The 19811-nt window shown below is 42.2% G+C and overlaps 1 protein-coding gene and 1 pseudogene across 1 annotated transcript; one reads left to right on the forward strand and one right to left on the reverse strand.

Moving 5' to 3' along the window:
- Positions 1-4980: 4980 nt before the first annotated feature.
- LOC110530978 (N-acetyltaurine hydrolase-like) lies at positions 4981-10731 on the forward strand (annotated as a pseudogene).
- Positions 10732-10764: 33 nt separating this feature from the next.
- Positions 10765-14160, reverse strand: LOC110530512 (complement C1q-like protein 3). The gene is made up of 2 exons (XM_021613662.3): positions 13107-14160; positions 10765-12777 (listed from the first exon to the last, which is right to left on the reverse strand). Exons 1-2 carry the CDS (start codon positions 13713-13715, stop codon positions 12598-12600), a joined length of 789 nt encoding a protein of 262 aa, XP_021469337.2. The 5' UTR covers positions 13716-14160; the 3' UTR covers positions 10765-12597.
- Positions 14161-19811: the final 5651 nt, after the last annotated feature.

The following is a 19811-nucleotide window of genomic DNA, read 5'->3' on the forward strand; positions in this document are numbered from 1 at the left end:
CTACAGAGGTCTCTGTGGATATCAGGCCTTGCTTCAGTCATCTCTCTTTGTCATAATCCCACATGCCTATGTGTGTGTGTGTGTGTGTGTGTGTGTGTGTGTGTGTGTGTGTGTGTGTGTGTGTGTGTGTGTGTGTGTGTGTGCAGCAGAGCAGAGTTAGGGTGACTGATGACAGTGACAGGACAGAGCTTCACTAACGAGGGACCCTGGAGCGAGGAGCACGTTGGGTCATGTGTAAAGCCGCTGTAACACTGTGCATAGGGCAGGGGACCTCTAGTTTTAGTTTTCAGTAATCGTTAGGGCCTTGAGTTTTTTCTGATCATGCGATCTGAGCTGAAAAATCTCAGAGGCCCAGTTATAGACAATAACCAAGGTAAAACTTGTATTCTTATTGTACATCAGAATAATTACTCATCATATCCTCTCTCTCTCGCTGTCCCTTCTGCCACGTGACACTGTTGATAGGTCATGATCTTGCATAGCCTACAGATGGCGAACAGCCGTAGTCGGTCATTTGGTCAACCATTGGCATTTCTCAAAACCAAACGCTGGAGAACATAATTGTAACAGATATGGCAAAAGCGTGTTCAGAGAGAGCACAGAAGTTGGCCCTAACTCCAATTGTTGCCTATGTCAGACTCTCTGCAATGATCTCACATGCTGTATGAGTGCACATCCACTGGGCTGGTCACTGAGTGACAGTTGGAGAATGATAAACTGTGGTTACCTAATCCATCTGTCTTTCAAGCTGTTCAAGAAATGGGCTATGTAAAAAATAAAAGGGGGGATAGAGAGGATATGTTGGCAGTCTAAGAAAAATAGAGACCAACCAGGAATGTGAAAACAACATGCTCAATTTGCAATCAATCCTTTAGAGATAGATACGAGCGTTTCTTTCTCTAATCCCATACATACAGCTGTTAAAGGCAAGGAGGTAAATTAGATTCCTGGCACAATTTGCAGTAAGTTAATAACTTATCTATTGCTCCTCCTGAGGGTTTAATGAACATAATGGAGAAGAACTCTTGTCACATATGATCAAATCAAAGTAGCCTACTCTCAGGATGGGGTCGTGGTGGACTCTGGAAAGAGAAGCGTGCTAAGCAACTCAATTTATGACTGAGACCAGATCTTTTCTGAGGCTCATATCAAGATTTCACCTTTAAAAAAAAAAGAAAAACATTTGTTGGTATTAATACTCTGTTCTTTAAACCCATGGTACAATAGGCTATTATTGTCGTGTGCAGTGTTATGTTAATGACTTCATAAGTAATGTCATTATGATGATAAATTGCATCAAATGATATGCTCATAATATATTCTGGTAGTAACTTACTATACTTTGTATCAGTCATATTCTCACTATGGTACAGTGCATTCGGAAAGTATTCATGCCCCTTCACTTTTTCCACATTTTGTTATGTTACAGCCTTATTCTAAAATTGATTATATTGTTTTTTCCCCTCATCAATCTACACACAATACCTCATAATGACAAAGCAAAAACAGTATTTGGGTTTTTCAGCAGCAGGGTCTGGGAGACTAGTCAGGATTGAGGCAAAGATGAACGGAGCAAAATACAGAGAGATCCTTGATGAAAACCTGCTCCAGAGCGCTCGGGACCTCAGACTGGGGCAAAGATTCACCTTCCAACAGGACAACGATCCTATGTAAACAGCCAAGTCAAAGCAGGCGTGGCTTCGGGACAAGTCTCTGAATGAAATATCTGAATGAAATCTTGATAAAACAGTATTTGTTTTTGCTTATTTATAAAAACGTAAAAACTGAAATATCACATTTGCAAAAGTATTCAGACCCTTTACTCAGTACCTTGTTGAAGCACCTTTGGCAGCGATTACAGTGCCAAATCTTATTGGCTATCACGCTACAAGCTTGGCGCAGCTGTATTTGGGGAGTTTCTCCCATTCCTTTCTGCAGATCCTCTCAAGCTCTGTCAGGTTCGATGGGGAGCGTCTTTGCACAGCTATTTTCAGGTCTCTCCAGAGATGTTCGATCTGGTTCAAGTCCGAGCTCTGGCTGGGCCACTCAAGGAAATTCAGAGACTTGTCCCGAAGCCACGCCTGCTTTGACTTGGCTGTTTACATAGGATCGTTGTCCTGTTGGAAGGTGAATCTTTGTCCCAGTCTGAGGTCCTGAGCGCTCTGGAGCAGGTTTTCATCAAGGATCTCTCTGTATTTTGCTCCGTTCATCTTTGCCTCAATCCTGACTAGTCTCCCAGACCATGCTGCTGAAAAACCCATACAGCAGTTAGTCGAGAAACTTTACCGCAGATAGTCTAGAACCTGTACTGCAGGTAGTCTAGAACCCTACAGCAGGTAGTCTATAACCTGTACTGCAGGTAGTCTAGAACCTGTACTGCAGGTAGTCTAGAACCTTAACAGTAGGAAATCTAAAACCAATATAGCAGGCAGTTTTCAAGAACCCATAGAGCAGGTGGTCTAGAACACATACAGCAGGTAGTCTAGAACCAATACAAAAGGCACTTTTCTAGAACCCATATAGCAGGTAGTCTAGAAACCTTTACAGCAGGTAGTCTAAAACGCTTACAGCAGGTAGTCTAAAACCTGCTATAGCAGGTGGTCTATAACCTTTACAGCAGGTAGTCTAAAACCCTTACAGCAGGTAGTCTAAAACCCTTACAGCAGGTAGTCTACAACCCTTACAGCAGGTAGTATAGAACCTGTTATAGCAGGTAGTCTAAAACCCTTACAGCAGGTAGTCTAAAACCTGTTATAGCAGGTAGTCTAAAACCCTTACAGCAGGTAGTATAGAACCTGTTACAGCAGGTAGTCTAAAACCCTTACAGCAGGTAGTCTAAAACCCTTACAGCAGGTAGTCTAAAACCCTTACAGCAGGTAGTCTAAAACCCTTACAGCAGGTAGTCTAAAACCCTTACAGCAGGTAGTCTAGAACCTGTTACAGCAGGTAGTCTAAAACCCTTACAGCAGGTAGTCTAAAACCCTTACAGCAGGTAGTCTAGAACCCTTACAGCAGGTAGTATAGAACCTGTTATAGCAGGTAGTCTAAAACCCTTACAGCAGGTAGTCTAAAACCTGTTATAGCAGGTAGTATAAAACCTGTTATAGCAGGTAGTCTAAAACCCTTACAGCAGGTAGTCTAAAACCCTTACAGCAGGTAGTATATAACCTGTTACAGCAAGTAGTCTAAAACCCTTACAGCAGGTAGTCTAAAACCCTTACAGCAGGTAGTCTAAAACCCTTACAGCAGGCAGTCTAAAACCCTTACAGCAGGTAGTCTAAAACCCTTACAGCAGGTAGTCTAAAACCCTTACAGCAGGTAGTATAGAACCTGTTACAGCAAGTAGTCTAAAACCCTTATAGCAGGTTGTATAGAACCTGTTACAGCAAGTAGTCTAAAACCCTTACAGCAGGTAGTCTAAAACCCTTACAGCAGGTAGTCTAAAACCCTTACAGCAGGTAGTCTAAAACCTGTTACAGCAGGTAGTCTAAAACCCTTACAGCAGGTAGTATAGAACCTGTTACAGCAAGTAGTATAAAACCCTTACAGCAGGTAGTCTAAAACCCTTACAGCAGGTAGTCTAAAACCCTTACAGCAGGTAGTCTAAAACCTGTTATAGCAGGTAGTCTAGAATCTTTACAGCAGGTAGTCTAAAACCCTTACAGCAGGTAGTCTAAAACCCTTACAGCAGGTAGTCTAGAACCTGTTACAGCAGGTAGTCTAAAACCCTTACAGCAGGTAGTCTAAAACCCTTACAGCAGGTAGTCTAAAACCCTTACAGCAGGTAGTCTAGAACCTGTTACAGCAGGTAGTCTAAAACCCTTACAGCAGGTAGTCTAAAACCCTTACAGCAGGTAGTCTAAAACCTGTTACAGCAGGTAGTCTAAAACCCTTACAGCAGGTAGTATAGAACCTGTTATAGCAGGTAGTCTAAAACCCTTACAGCAGGTAGTCTAAAACCTGTTATAGCAGGTAGTCTAAAACCCTTACAGCAGGTAGTCTAAAACCCTTACAGCAGGTAGTCTAAAACCTGTTATAGCAGGTAGTCTAAAACCTGTTATAGCAGGTAGTCTAAAACCCTTACAGCAGGTAGTCTAAAACCCTTACAGCAGGTAGTCTAAAACCCTTACAGCAGGTAGTCTAAAACCCTTACAGCAGGTAGTCTAGAACCTGTTACAGCAGGTAGTATAAAACCCTTACAGCAAGGGGTCTAGAACCTGTTACAGCAGGTAGTCTAAAACCCTTACAGCAGGTAGTCTAAAACCCTTACAGCAGGTAGTCTAAAACCCTTACAGCAGGTAGTCTAAAACCCTTACAGCAGGTAGTCTAAAACCCTTACAGCAGGTAGTCTAAAACCCTTACAGCAGGGGGTCTAGAACCTGTTACAGCAGGTAGTCTAAAACCCTTACAGCAGGTAGTCTAAAACCCTTACAGCAGGTAGTCTAAAACCCTTACAGCAGGTAGTATAGAACCTGTTATAGCAGGTAGTCTAAAACCCTTACAGCAGGTAGTCTAAAACCCTTACAGCAGGTAGTCTAAAACCCTTACAGCAGGTAGTCTAAAACCCTTACAGCAGGTAGTATAGAACCTGTTATAGCAGGTAGTCTAAAACCCTTACAGCAGGTAGTCTAAAACCCTTACAGCAGGTAGTCTAAAACCCTTACAGCAGGTAGTCTAAAACCCTTACAGCAGGTAGTCTAAAACCCTTACAGCAGGTAGTCTAAAACCCTTACAGCAGGTAGTCTAAAACCTGTTATAGCAGGTAGTCTAGAATCTTTACAGCAGGTAGTCTAGAACCTGTTATAGCAGGTAGACTAAAATCCTTACAGCAGGTAGTCTAAAACCCTTACAGCAGGTAGTCTAAAACCCTTACAGCAGGGGGTCTAGAACCAATACAGTTGGCAGTTTTCTAGAACTCTTACACGGGTAGTCTATAATCCACACAGCAGGCAGTCTAGAACCTGTTAAATCTATGTGACAATGGACAATAAAGTATTCTTCTTCTTTAGCCATGAGAACCTGCTTCTGTTGCAGGAGACCAGTGCAGTGCGGGAAGTGTTTCGTGAGTACCAAAAGGCAGGAACAGGAACCATCCGAGAAAACACTACCCAGAGTATTGCCAGGGACCTGCTCTTCCTCAAACAGCTGTCCAAGGTACAGGTGTACACATCATAGAAGGGGCAGGGTACTATGTGGATGGCACCCACTCTGAGGACACCAGGAAGATGACGGTTGGGAAGGTTTATGGTGTAGTATATATAGTTTGTGTCTGATGTGTACTGGCCTATTTGTAGGAGACAGTGTCTCAGTAAGACACTTCCAATTGGCTTTGGTCAGCTGTCTCCCACCTGAAGGAGTTATGGCCAGTTTGTGTCCATTGTCTAATAGTTAGATAGACTGCTGTGAGGATGGCAATCCCCCCAGGAGATAATAGATAGAAGGGGACGCAAAACTTGATGAGGCTAGTAGTGCACAGTGTTGTGCAACGCCACTTGCACTGCAGAAGACAGAGGAGGACTGTTAGTTGGGTCAGGTTTAAGTAGGGTGGTGATTAAGAAGAGTGAGGACAGGTGTGAAGGCAGATCTGCAATGTGTTGCAACAAATGCTGTTGAGGAGCTGTGTTCACGGCAACTAGTTTAAGTGTTGCAAAGGGCTTGTAAACTGATTGGCAGTCAGTAACATCTGGTGCTTGTTAAGTTAGTAGGGAGCTGCATTCAAGGAAACTACAGTAGTTCAAATGTTGCATTCAAGTCTGGTCCTCTCTCCTGAATTTTTGTTAATTCTTATCACCATCAAAAACAAACAAGATTATCATCACAATAAACCTAAATGGGAGGCTTAACAGCCAATGTGTATTTTTTTATATATATTTTTATTTCACCTTTATTTAACCAGGTAGGCAAGTTGAGAACAATTTCTCATTTACAATTGCGACCTTGTCACGAGGGACTGGATGTGTGAGATAAGAATCAGGCGCAGAGAGCAGAAAGTTCCACAGGGAAAAGTGCACTTTAATATGGCACCAAAATACAATGCCCAAAACACAGGGTGTGAAAATACTGACCAACCCAAAACAGTACACGTGTCGGCGCACTAACAACCCCAATGTCTCAACACGTAACACAAAATTATAACGAAGAGAAAACAAAACAATTTAGCCAGGTGAACAGACACTAAACAGAAATTAAACACCCACAACCAAAATGGGGAAAACAGGCTACCTAAGTATGATTCTCAATCAGAGACAGCGAACACACCTGCCTCTGATTGAGAACCATACTAGGCCAAACACATACAAATATAACAACATAGAAAAAGGACATAGACTACCCACCCCAACTCACGCCCTGACCAACCTAACACAAAGACATAAAAAAGGAACTAAGGTCAGAACGTGACAGACCTGGCCAAGATAAAGCAAAGCAGTTCGACACATACAACGACACAGAGTTACACATGGAGTAAAACAAACATACAGTCAATAATACAGTAGAAAAATAAGTCTATATACAATGTGAGCAAGTGAGGTGAGATAAGGGAGGTAAAGGCAAAAAAAAGGCCATGGTGGCAAAGTAAATAAAATAGAGCAAGTAAAACACTGGAATGGTTGATTTGCAGTGGAAGAATGTGCAATGTAGAGAGAGAAAATAGGGTGCAAATGAGCAAAATAAATACAGTAGGGGGAGAGGTAGTTGTTTGGGCTAAATTATAGATGGACTATGTACAGGTGCAGTAATCTGTGAGCTGCTCTGACAGCTGGTGCTTAAAGCTAGTGAGGGAGATAAGTGTTTCCAGTTTCAGAGATTTTTGTAGTTCGTTCCAGTCATTGACAGCAGAGAACTGGAAGAATTGGTTTTGGGGGTGACCAGAGAGATATACCTGCTGGAGCGCGTGCTACAGATGGGTGCTGCTATGGTGACCAGCGAGCTGAGATAAGGGGGGACTTTACCTAGCAGGGTCTTGTAGATGACCTGGAGCCAGTGGATTTGGCGACAAGTATGAAGCGAGGGCCAGCCAACGAGACAGTACAGGTCGCAGTGGTGGGTAGTATATGGGGCTTTGGTGACAAAACGGATGGCACTGTGATAGACTGCATCCAAAATTATTGAGTAGGGTATTGGAGGCTATTTTGTAAATGACATCGCTGAAGTCGAGGATCGGTAGGATGGTCAGTTTTACAAGGGTATGTTTGGCAGCATGAGTGAAGGATGCTTTGTTTCGAAATAGGAAGCCAATTCTAGATTTAACTTTGGATTGGAGATGTTTGATGTGAGTCTGGAAGGAGAGTTTACAGTCTAACCAGACACCTAGGTATTTGTAGTTGTCCACATATTCTAAGTCAGAACCGTCCAGAGTAGTGATGATGGACGGGCGGGCGGGCAGATGCAGGCAGCGATCAGTTGAAGAACATGCATTTAGTTTTACTTGTATTTAAGAGCAATTGGAGGCCACGTAAAGGGGATTTGTATGGCATTGAAGCTCGTCTGGAGGGTTGTTAACACAGTGTCCAAAGAAGGGCCAGAAGTATACAGAATGGTGTCATCTGCGTAGAGGTGGATCAGAGAATCACCAGCAGCAAGAGCGACATCATTGATGTATACAGAGAAGAGAGTCGGTCAAAGAATTTAACCCTGTGGCACCCCCATAGACTGCCAGAGGCCCGGACAACAGGCCCTCTGATTTGACACACTGAACTCTATCAGAGAAGTAGTTGGTGAATCAGGCGAGGCAATCATTTGAGAAACCAAGGCTATTGAGTCTCCCGATGAGGATGTGGTGATTGACAGAGTCGAAAGCCTTGGCCAGGTCAATGAGTATGGCTGCACAGTATTGTTTCTTATCGATGGTGGTTAAGATATCGTTTAGGACCTTGAGCGTGGCTGAGGTGCACCCATGACCAACTCTGAACCAGAGTGCATAGCGGAGAAGTTATGGTGGGATTCGAAATGGTCGGTAATCTGTTTGTTGACTTGGCTTTCGAAGACCTTTGAAATTTGTAGGGGTCCAGATTTTGCAGCTCTTTCAGAACATCAGCTGACTGGATTTGGGAGAAGGAGAAGTGGAGAAGCCTTGGGCGAGTTGCTATGGGGGGTGCAGTGCTGTTGACCGGGGTAGGGGTAGCCAGGTGGAAAGCATGGCCAGCCGTAGAAAAATGCTTATTGAAATTCTTAGTTATAGTGGATTTATCGGTGGTGACAGTGTTTCCTATCCTCAGTGCAGTGGGCAGCTGGGAGGAGGAGTTCTTATTCTCCATGGACTTTACAGTGTCCCAGAACTTTTTTTAGTTTGTGTTGCAGGAAGCAAATTTCTGCTTGAAAAAGCTATCCTTGACTTTTCCAACTTTCTGTGTATATTGGTTTCTAGCTTCCCTGAAAAGTTACATATCACGGGGGCTTTTCGATGCTAATGCAGAACGCCATAGGATGTTTTTGTGTTGGTTAAGGGCAGTCAGGTCTGGAGAGAACCAAGGGCTATATCTGTTCCTGGTTCTAAATTTCTTGAATTTAAAAAAAATAACCAGGCATCCTCTACTGACTGGATGAGATCAATATCCTTCCAGGATACCCCGGCCAGGTCGATTAGAAAGGCCTGCTCGCTGAAGTGTTTCAGGGAGCGTTTGACAGTGATGAGTGGAGGTCATTTGACCGCTGACCCATTACGGATGCAGGCAATGAGGCAGTGATCGCTGAGATCTTGGTTGAAAACAGCAGAGGTGTATTTAGAGGGCAAGTTGGTTAGGATGATATTTATGAGGGTGCCAGTGTTTACGGCTTTGGGGTGGTAGTATTACTATTTTAATAGTAAACTTACTATTAACATTACTATTAAAATAGTACTCACTTATAGGAATGGGTCATTGCTTACAAGTTGCTAGCTACTGTATACTATAAAGCCATCACTGAAAACCACATATTTAATCTAACTTCTGTGGTTTGGTCACTTCCTGTTCTTCAACAAACTCTAGCTGGACTGAAGATGACGAAGTTTTGAAAAATTACAACTTTGCACAAGGGGGTGTTACGAGTCCAATGTGCTGTGGACGACCCCATTGAAATGAATTACATCCGGCGCAATGTAATGGAGTGCCTATGGTTAATGTGAATGAGGCATAACACCGGATGTCTCTGTCCAGCTCACAGACATCATCGTCAGCGAGGTGCTCCAGAGGGTGGACGGGACAGAGATTGGCTGCAGCTGACCAATAATGGACAGTGAGAAGAAGTTGATGCAGGCCACTGCACACGCTCATATCGGGCTGGGCTGCCCAGTCATCCTCCACCTGGGCTGGAACCCTGGCGCCCCACTGAGATAGTCTGCCTCCTGCAGGAGGCTGGAGAAGACATCAGCAAGACCGTCATGCCACACCTGGACAGGTGAGGGTTCTCAGGACCCAGACTGGACTGGATATGGAGGGGGTAATAGGACTTATGATATGGCTATGGCTAAGAGTTGTTCCTGGTCTGGAAAAACTATGGGCCCTACATGGGTTTATAATATAGTATAAACTATTATACTTATAAATCAAGCTTCTACATACATGTTATGTTCAGCAAGGTAATAATGCTTATTGTAGAGTATTTTCATCTGCTGAAGACAACGGTACAGTAGCATCTGTGATGCGGGACTGTAAATTATTTATAGTGGGGGTTTTCTAACACAGAACCATATTTGACAATGGAGAGCTGTTGGAGTTTGCTAAAATGAGGAATAACCTGGAGTACAACCTGTTTGGAACAGAGATGCTGAACTATGCCTATAACCTGGAGTACAACCTGTTTGGAACAGAGATGCTGAACTATGCCTATAACCTGGAGTACAACCTGTTTGGAACAGAGATGCTGAACTATGCCTATAACCTGGAGTACAACCTGTTTGGAACAGAGATGCTGAACTATGCCTATTACCTGGAGTACAACCTGTTTGGAACAGAGATGCTGAACTATGCCTATTACCTGGAGTACAACCTGTTTGGAACAGAGATGCTGAACTATGCCTATAACCTGGAGTACAACCTGTTTGGAACAGAGATGCTGAACTATGCCTATAACCTGGAGGTGGATATGCCCAGTGACAGCCAGAGAGTCAAACTGTGAGAACTCTTTATGTTGCTACCAAACTACCTACAGATGTAGGATCTTAATTTAACACTGTTTCCCACAGCATGAACATAATCCTGCAGGAACAGGAAATGTGAATTATTGTGTGGATTATAATTTATGGACATTTATGTAGAGGTTGATTCATGTTTAGTTAGGACAAATCAAGTCTGAAAATTTTAAGTTGAAATTACTAACTTTAGAAGCATTTTAAAATCTCAACTACACTACAGGTTTGCATTTCCTGCAACTAAAGGGTGATCAAATGAAGACCATACATCCTGCACTAGACAACCAACAGCCTAACAATGTCTATGTGGTTGTCTCTATCTACTTCACGATACTTTGCAAAATGTAAACAGCGAAATAACACCCATGTATCTGTTTCGTTGTGTGTTCATGTGCGAGTGTGGACCTCCATCTCTCCAGTGTGGCGTTCCTGGTCCAGGAAGGTTATGAGGACAACATTGTCATCGCCCATGACATCCACACCAAGAGCCGTCTCAACAAGTACGGAAGCCAGGACTACTCACACATCCTGAAGAACATTGTGGCCAAGATGCTGAGCAGAGTGATCAACCAGACCCAGGTGGACAAGGCCCTCATAGAAAACGCTGGCTCACATTCAAATGAAGGATCAGAATCAGATCACACAGACAGAGGAAGCCTGCTCCGTAGGCCTTTGTATTTTGTATCAGCTATTGAACACAGTAAAAAATGTTTTTATACGTTTGTTATTACTTGCAAATCACCAAACAAAATTGACGTCAGAAGTTGACACTTTTTATTATTGCTACTTCGCTGTGATGTACTGAATTGAAATGTATTATGGAGAAGTAAACATGGGAAAAAATTGAATTGTTGAACCTTCTGACAGCTGAGTGAGGAAATTATTCAATTTATTTCACATAAGAGCTATGACTGAATCAAAGCTTCAAGTAATGTTTGTAATTAATCGTTAATACTGTAAGCAAAAAAACAAAACCATCTGCTTTGTAGAGTGATCCTCAATACTATAGCCTTAGTCGCACAAAAGGCCTAATTTCCATCCAAAATTCTCAGTTTGAAAAGAAATGGAAGACTAAATGTAAATGCGGCAGCAACACAGAAGCCCAATGTAATTTAACAAGACAAAGCCACAATTTCTGTCCAATCAAACTCAAGGACATGGTGTTTTACTTGTAAATATTGTGCTGATTAGTTTTATTGAAAGCAGTAACAGCTTTGTCAGTAGTAATGACATTTCACAAACAGTCTTTGATAAGTAGTAGCATTAATAAATGTGTATTCCCCATTTGATATTTTTGTATTGCTAATAGAGACTAGGGTACCAAAAGGGCACTGACAGAGCTAACTCTTTCAAAGTTTTCTTAATCAATATACTGGGCATTCAAAGCTTGTTAGATGAGTTGTTGTGATGTCACATGGTGGAGTGGCTATGGGAGGGAGCTGGTTGGACGGTAGGTCATCCTGAAGGACATGGTCTCTCCTTCTGGGAACAGGTGGCATCACAGAGTGACTTCACCACATGATCAATGACATCACAGCAGACAATACATAACCATTATGTCACTTCAGGACAGTGTGTGATAGGATAAAAAAGTTAGGAAGTGCAGGTACAGTAGGAACGTCTCCTGTGTTCTGATACATCACCAAATGGAACATTCAGAGGAAAAATGTGACCACGGAATATTTTTCTATTTCCAATGCTCTGTTTAAATTATAATTTACTTTTTTATTTGTTGCTGTTTGTAGAACAGGAATACTGTGCAGAAATCATTAAAATAGTTGGATTTATTTTCTCTGATGGCATGTTTTTCTTCCAGATAATGTTTCCATATCAAAAACTGGCTGTAGGCCTAATCAATCTTAGTCAAGCACTGAGCACTTAATTCCTTCTTCAGGAAAATGTTGAATTGGACAGAAGGTATACATTATGATCATGATAGCTGTTTTACACTCATGCAGTAGTCTGATAAAACACTAGTAATGGTCAGAACAACACTGCAGTAAGTAACCCAACTAAAGTAAGAAGATGCAGACAGAAACACACCAATCATTACTTCCTGCAGTACACTTTTAATCACCTATATGCGTTGCCTATGTTTTCCTATTCCATAGACTCTAACATGAACTGAGATGCGTTACAAGACCATTTGAAACATTCATTAATTGACCCAATGGCAAAAGCAATGAAGCGTTAACACCATTCCTGTTTAACCTGTTGTACATAATATGGGCTTATACACATGCAACTTTGACTCATCTCCTTCCATGTTTCCACGTTTGCAAGTTCATCACTGGGCATTGCATAATTGGGGTTTTACGCACGAAAGGAAAGGTCTATTTAAGCGTGTTAATGTTCACTTCTGCGTCAAGATCCCCCTGTCTCTCTGTAACCACGTCTTCTAAACGACAGCGGTGTAGCCAATCCAAAGGAGAGAATAATAGCAGATGAAGGTGCAGTGAACAGCCTAATGTAGAATATATGGTGTTCTGTTAATCGGCGTAGACAATGAATCCGGAGAAGGTGCTGTACTTGTTGTTGTTGCCCCCGTGCGCCTTGCCCCCGTCCAGCTTGATGTAGATCTCATCGCCGGGCTCGAGATGCAGGACAACACTGTTGCTGGCATAATCGTAGTTCTGATCGGCGTCTTGGGCGATAGCGCTCGCTCGCACCTGGAGAGCATTGTTATTAGTCACCAATCTTTCTGATACCATGTTTTTATTTATGTTCCGTTAACACAACAATCAATGCAGTATCATTTGGTCATGTTAGTGAACTGGAGTTTCAGTAATGAAAGGGGCGTAGAGCGGGAACTTCAACACCACTGACAGCGAAGCTTTGATGAAAGCGGGTTATGTGCGTAAAACGCAGTTTGTGTGCGTAAAATTGTAGTCTAAGCTGTTTTATGTTTTGAATCCTAATCAACAGCTGCATATTATAGATGCGAAAGAAGTGTTATGTTTCAGTTTCATTTGATTGAAAAAGTCAGTATATGTCTCACCTGGTTGTTCTTACAAAGATCAGCCCACATACTGGTGCCATCCCCGCCTCGCATCAGCACATGGTAAACGAAGAAGTAGATGCCCGGTATCGAGCAGGTGAATTTCCCCGTCGTAGGGTCGTAGTGGTTGCCAAGGTTGGTGACTACGTCGTCAAATTTCAGCACTTCGTAGCCCTCATGCTGTTTTTTCAGCCCGGCGTAGAAAGCTATCTTTGGAAACGTGTTGTATGTGGCTGCGCTTATGGCACCTGTGGCTCCGGGCGTTCCGGGTAGTCCTGGTGGACCGGGCCCTCCTCTCTCCCCAGGCGGGCCGGCAGGTCCGGGTGGTCCTGGCTCACCAAGAGGACCCCTAGGGCCAATTCTTCCTGTGCGTCCGGGCTCCCCTTTTGGACCTTGGATTAAGGTTGGTAGAGACTGGACCAAGCGGCTGTCTCTGATGGTATTGGCTTTGTCCGTGGCCGTGGACTTGGTCCCGTGGGGATCACACACCATCTGACAGGATCCGAGCATTTCGTAGCGCGCGGATATGCCGGCGGAGTTGACCAGCACCGGAATCAGGATAACCAACACTAGCACCATGACTACTCCACAAACACCTGTGGCGATCATCCGCGTCCTACCGGCCAACCTCCGAAGTGGACGGTCTTCCAGTCTGCTTCTGGACGAAATCTTGCCGGATGAGAGGGATTCTTGTTGCCGGTGCACTTTAACGATCAGAAAATAACGAATAAATGTGTGTGCGTAATCTATACAAGGCAGGCTATTGAAATGTTATCCCGCGTCCTTGTCTTGAAATGGTATTGATAAATTCAACTTTTACGCCCCACAAAGTCCATTATTTTTTCTCCTTTCCGCACTGGTATGGCTCAATAACATCACATTGGAGCCTTTCATTTGTATTAAACTAACACTCGCAATAGTTTATAGATGTAGCATCCACTTTCTGCCTACGCTTTTGCGCCAATTGGGATAAAGCATACACATACAAGTTCACATGCCACCATGCTACGATGTCTTCGAGATGGTCACAGTGATTACCTTTTCGTGAATGTTTGGAGAGGGGAGGAGGATAGCTCTGATATCAGATGGATGTTAAGGGAAAGGTACTCAGAGGGGGCGGGTGGGGGGGGGGGGGGGGGGGGGGGGGGCTGCAGTCTCATATTTGAATGTCCACTAACAGAGTCATGTTGTTTGTAGAATGGCCTTTCTGGATGGCCACAGAGGACATCGGCTGTACAATTGGTACCTGGTCACACCTCAGGTCCCCCTGTGTCCAATTAATCATTCTGGAGGAAATCAATAAAGTCAGAGACAGAGGGCATTGGGTGGGGGGTGGGTGTATGACCCCATATACATTGAAAGATGAAATGACGGGCTACCTCGGAATGATGACGCAATCAACTGAGAGACATTTAATTTTTTGAGGTTCAGATGTCAGATTCAGTCTTAGGGCGAGAGGTTAAACCGATGTCCTATCTCACCGTGGTAATTAAAGATCCCATGGCATGGATGTGAGGTAACTTTAGAACCACAGAAGGTGTATCGGAGTGTTGTTTGACTGATGAAGAGCTAATTGGTGCAGTCGGGGAGGGATGACGTTAGGATGTTGCCATGGGTTACCATGGGTGGTGTGGCTGCAGAGAGGCAGAGGAAAGACATATTTTGGGAAGAACGGCAATGCAACAACAATGCAGTAGGGTAATATTGATAAGGTAAAACTGTACTGATAGAAGTTGTTCGTTTCTTCACTGTAGTTGTGTACATTACTGCAGACTTGGGCAGAAAATAGTTGTATTTTGTAGTTTATTTGAAAATAACAACTTTTCGAATACTCAAGGTAGTCGAATTTATATAGCATTTTAACTAAAAGGCAACTATTTTCTTTGATATTCAAATACAGGTCTCTTAAAATAGTAACGATTTTGGATACCTCTCAGAAAACCAAATAATAAAAAAATATTTACTTGATGGCTGCCAAATATTTAATGAAGAACCAAAAACGTCAACAGTTAGTTGAATTAGTCTAAATACTGTATATTAGCATAAGCACATGGGTTGGAAGGCTCTTAGATATTAATCTTAACATAGCCTTTAGCCTAGAATTAAATACAGGAGGGACATGGAATCATGTCGACATTACTAATATGTTCATAATGAGTGACATATCCAGTAACACTTGACATCCAGTTCTTGTACATGTGTAGTAACTTAGTGAATATTACAATAACAACATTGTGGTTACATAGGACTTTGGAAAATGTTTTATGACTGCATAATAATGGAGTTATTACATAAGTGGAATAAGGAACAGTCACTATTCCTCTTGTGTACAGTAGTTACAAAAACTCACAGCTCATTTCTATGCAATTACCAAACTATTATGTAACAACATGCTAATAAAATCTTGCTCCAAAAGTAATTACAGTTTGATAACAGGCACAAGAACAATTTAATGTTAAGTGTTAAGGAGAATGCTAACGGTAAGAAAATATGGTTGTTAAGTGTTGAAAGGACAAAAAATATCCCAAAACTGCCTTCTTGAGTCAACTACAGCTAAGGTAGGTTCAAAATCATGTTAGTTTGTATTCTGAGTAAACTATCCCTTTAAAGATGGTGTGTGTTTGAAACAAGAACACTTACCCTCAGATACCACCTCCCTCTGCAGTATTTTCAGATATCATACAATTTATTTTCAGTGGCATGTTGAAAGACTCTTACGGTAGTTATGTGTCACAACTTATTTATACTTATCTGTACAAAATATAATTGGTTAATTGGTTTGACTTGATTAAATACACCTCGAGCAATGGACATTCAGGAAAATGGACATTTAGAGATTTTCAGATATAAATGTATTGTGTAGATGAAATATAACTGTCAGAGAGATTGGAATAGTATAGGAGATTGTATGTTATCTGATGTAGTTCCAGATTTAGCCCTGCCATTAGTTAAAAGCTGCCAATCCAATGGTTTCAGAAAAGTAATCACTTCCTGAGATCTGTATTCAAATAGTTTTTTTTTTTTTTTAAGCAGTTGATTTCTCAGATCTGTATTCAAATAGTTTTGAAAAGTAGTAATTTTTTGGGATCTGCATTCAAATAGTTGTGGTCACCTACAAAGTAACTATTTGTTACCCTGGAAAAATAGTTACTTTCCAAAAAGAATACTTGAAACTACAGTTATCCCAGGTCTGCATTACAGTACATCACAGTGACATTATAGTGATATAGTAGCCTACTGTGGTCTAATTTAAACTCATGATCTTTTAGTCACACTGAATCACAGAAGGCCCATGCCAGCACGGGGGGGAAGAGGCCAGCCTGCAACAAGTGTTCACTGACTCAGCCTCCATATGTGGGTGTGTGGACACGTGCTCACGTGTGTGTGTTATGTATGTACATGTACATCTATATGCAAGAATGTATATACAGTATGTCATGTGAATATGCTATGTGTGTCTGAAGGTATCCAACCCAGAATGTTGTTCAGTTCATAAGAACCCCTTTGCTGTAGAATATAAAAGATTCAGTGGGTAAGATATAAAAACGAGGCTTAATGCTAAGCTTTGACAGGTTGCTTGGAGACTTCAGATTTTGCAATATCAAATCAAAATCAAATCAAATGTATTTATATAGCCCTTCGTACATCATCTGATATCTCAAAGTGTTGTACAGAAACCCAGCCTAAAACCCCAAACAGCAAGCAATGCAGGTGTAGAAGCATGGTGGCTAGGAAAAACTCCCTAGAAAGGCCAAAACCTAGGAAGAAACCTAGAGAGGAACCAGGCTATGTGGGGTGGCCAGTCCTCTTCTGGCTGTGCCGGGTGGAGATTATAACAGAACATGGCCAAGATGTTCAAATGTTCATAAATGACCAGCATGGTCGAATAATAATAAGGCAGAACAGTTGAAACTGGAGCAGCAGTACGGTCAGGTGGACTGGGGACAGCAAGGAGTCATCATGTCAGGTAGTCCTGGGGCATGGTCCTAGGGCTCAGGTCCTCCGAGAGAGAGAAAGAAAGAGAGAAGGAGAGAATTAGAGAACACACACTTAGATTCACACAGGACACCCACCGAATAGGACAGGAGAAGTACTCCAGATATAACAAACGGACCCTAGCCCCCCGACACATAAACTACTGCAGCATAAATACTGGAGGCTGAGACAGGAGGGGTCAGGAGACACTGTGGCCCCATCCGAGGACACCCCCGGACAGGGCCAAACAGGCATATATGCAGTTCATTTACAATTAGCCTGGGACAGTGGTGGGGAAGGGCTCCTTCGAAGAATTAATGAATAAAACATCAAGCCAATTGATCAAAATGAAGACTTTTTCAGTATTCTAACGAGATATGAGGTGCGCTGTCAGTTCACCTAAACTTCTCCTTGTCAGTTAGTGAGAGTTCCATGAAATATGAATGACAGGTGGATAACATGACTAGAGTGGCAAAATAATATTCATTGCTGCCTGCGTCTATACAACTCTATATGCCTATAAGAATTACCAAGTGGATAACATTGTAGTCTAAAGAATCTTGTCATTACTATTCCACATGTTTGGATAGCAAAATATACAATATATTCCTCACGTAAGGGGCCGTTAGGAATCTCATGCCAATGACACAAATGCCTGTGTGAAAGTTAAGATATTGATTCAATTAGTAATTTTATCAATTAATAATCTGTCCTGTTTGTTGGATGGCTGCATGTTTCAAATGATGCTTGTCACACATTCTGCTCTTTCTGCAGAATCTCTTTGTAAACCTTTTTCTCTCCATACAACAGTGAATGGCACAGATAGATAACAGTTCAACTCAGCAGGAAGGAGACGCAAGCGTGACCACACCACCACCCCCTCAAAGCGTGTCCTATACCAAAGTGTGTCCTGTAGCTTACCAGGCTAGCTGATCAATGGTGGTTACATCATCTCTAGAACCTATCAATTCTTATCACTGACTGAAATAGAAGCATCTCAAAAGCAAAATTACTACTATTGGTCATATATTTAGATAATGCATTTTGGGGTCTTAGCTGATTATGCATTCTGGCATTGAATATGAGGTGCTACACCGACTTTAAAGTAGGCCTTCTGAAACAGACAGTAAAATGGACCTGGCACACCCTAACTGCAAAGGCATGTGACAGGTAGACACTAGACAAAAACAAATCCCCCAAATGAAAAAGAGAGGATGGATTCTTAGAGGGGCACCGATCCATGCTTCACTTGCTGGTGACATCAGTGGGGCGGGGTGTCACACTCTCTGCCAATGAGATTGAGCGGTGGCGAGGAGCTTAGTGGCAAATGAGATGGAGGATTGTAAACACGCCAGGAGAACACAGAGACACCAATCGATCAGGCCAGTCTGAGATTGATTAATTACTCTGGCTGCGAGAGGTTCTGAGGTGCTGCTGGAGTGACAGAGAAACCTGATCAGAAAAAGATAGATCACCTCCCACCAATCTCCACTAGCTCTCTCACACTTTATATTTGTATACCCCTTTTATTAGGTAGAATGATAGGAATTGATAGGTAGATTAGGTAGAATAATACATGTGTTATTCAAAAATGCAGAGTCATTGGGCTATCATGTTAACGTGTGATGGTAGAGGTTTATGAATGAGTGTGAAAGGAGAGGAGGAAAACAGCAAGTGGTTACATGAGACAGTAAGGTTACTAAAAAAAAAAGTGTGGTTGGTTGTGGTGGATGTGTAGAGGTATAACGCGAACATCTAGCAACCCAAAGGTTGCGTGCTTGAATCTCATCATGGACAACTTTAGCATTTTAGCTAATTGGAAACCTTTCAACTACTTTTTAGCTACTTTGCATATTAGCTAACCCTTCCGTTAACTCCTAACCCTAACCTTAACCTTAACATTAGCCACCTAGCTAACGTTAGCATTAGCCACCTAGCTAATGTTAGCCACAACAAATTGGAATTCTTATCTAATAATTCGTATAGCAAATTTGCAACATAACGTAGGAATTGCAATTCGTAACATCATGGACGTCCACAAATTAATACATGCCATACCAAACGTAACATATCATACTAATTTGAGTGTCCCAGATTCTTGTTTACTATATATATGAGAGAGAGAGAGAGAGAGAGAGAGAGAGAGAGAGAGAAATAATACAGTACACAACAATTACAGGAAAAACACAAATCACAATCAGAAGTTAATTGCTTTCCCCTCTCATTCACTCTTCAAGTCATTACACTTCAGTTCAGTTCAGTAATCGCTCCACCACACCCTCTCTGATTGCAACATGAGTGGTGTCTGCATTTGGTTTGGTCCCAGCTCTGACAGTAGTCACACTTAGCAAACTACACTATCATCTGTCGCACATGACCTTGAATAAGCATGTACGAAAACAATGGAGTCCCTGATTGAAGATGAGAATGTTCGGTCCAACAGTTGATCTGAGTTCCCACAATGCAACAGGAAGCACATATCTTAGCGCCGCTTTAATTGCACTAAAATGACAACATGCAGTGAAAGGAGAGGAAATCATAGATTGGGCCAGGTCTGTAGTAGTAGAGGCAGAGAAACCGATACAGTGTCATCATGAGACAATTGCTAGTTAAGCTTGTGTTTTCTTGTGTTCATGAGCCTGCAATATAGAGATTTCTGTAATTTTGTATTGCTATATAAAATAGTTTGGTAGTGGTTGTGAAAATGTTTTGAAGTTCATCTGTAAATTA

Source organism: Oncorhynchus mykiss, chromosome 8 (assembly GCF_057628025.1).
Source record: "Oncorhynchus mykiss isolate SJ-2025 chromosome 8, ASM5762802v1, whole genome shotgun sequence".
In the NCBI taxonomy this organism is placed as follows: Eukaryota; Metazoa; Chordata; class Actinopteri; order Salmoniformes; family Salmonidae; genus Oncorhynchus; species Oncorhynchus mykiss.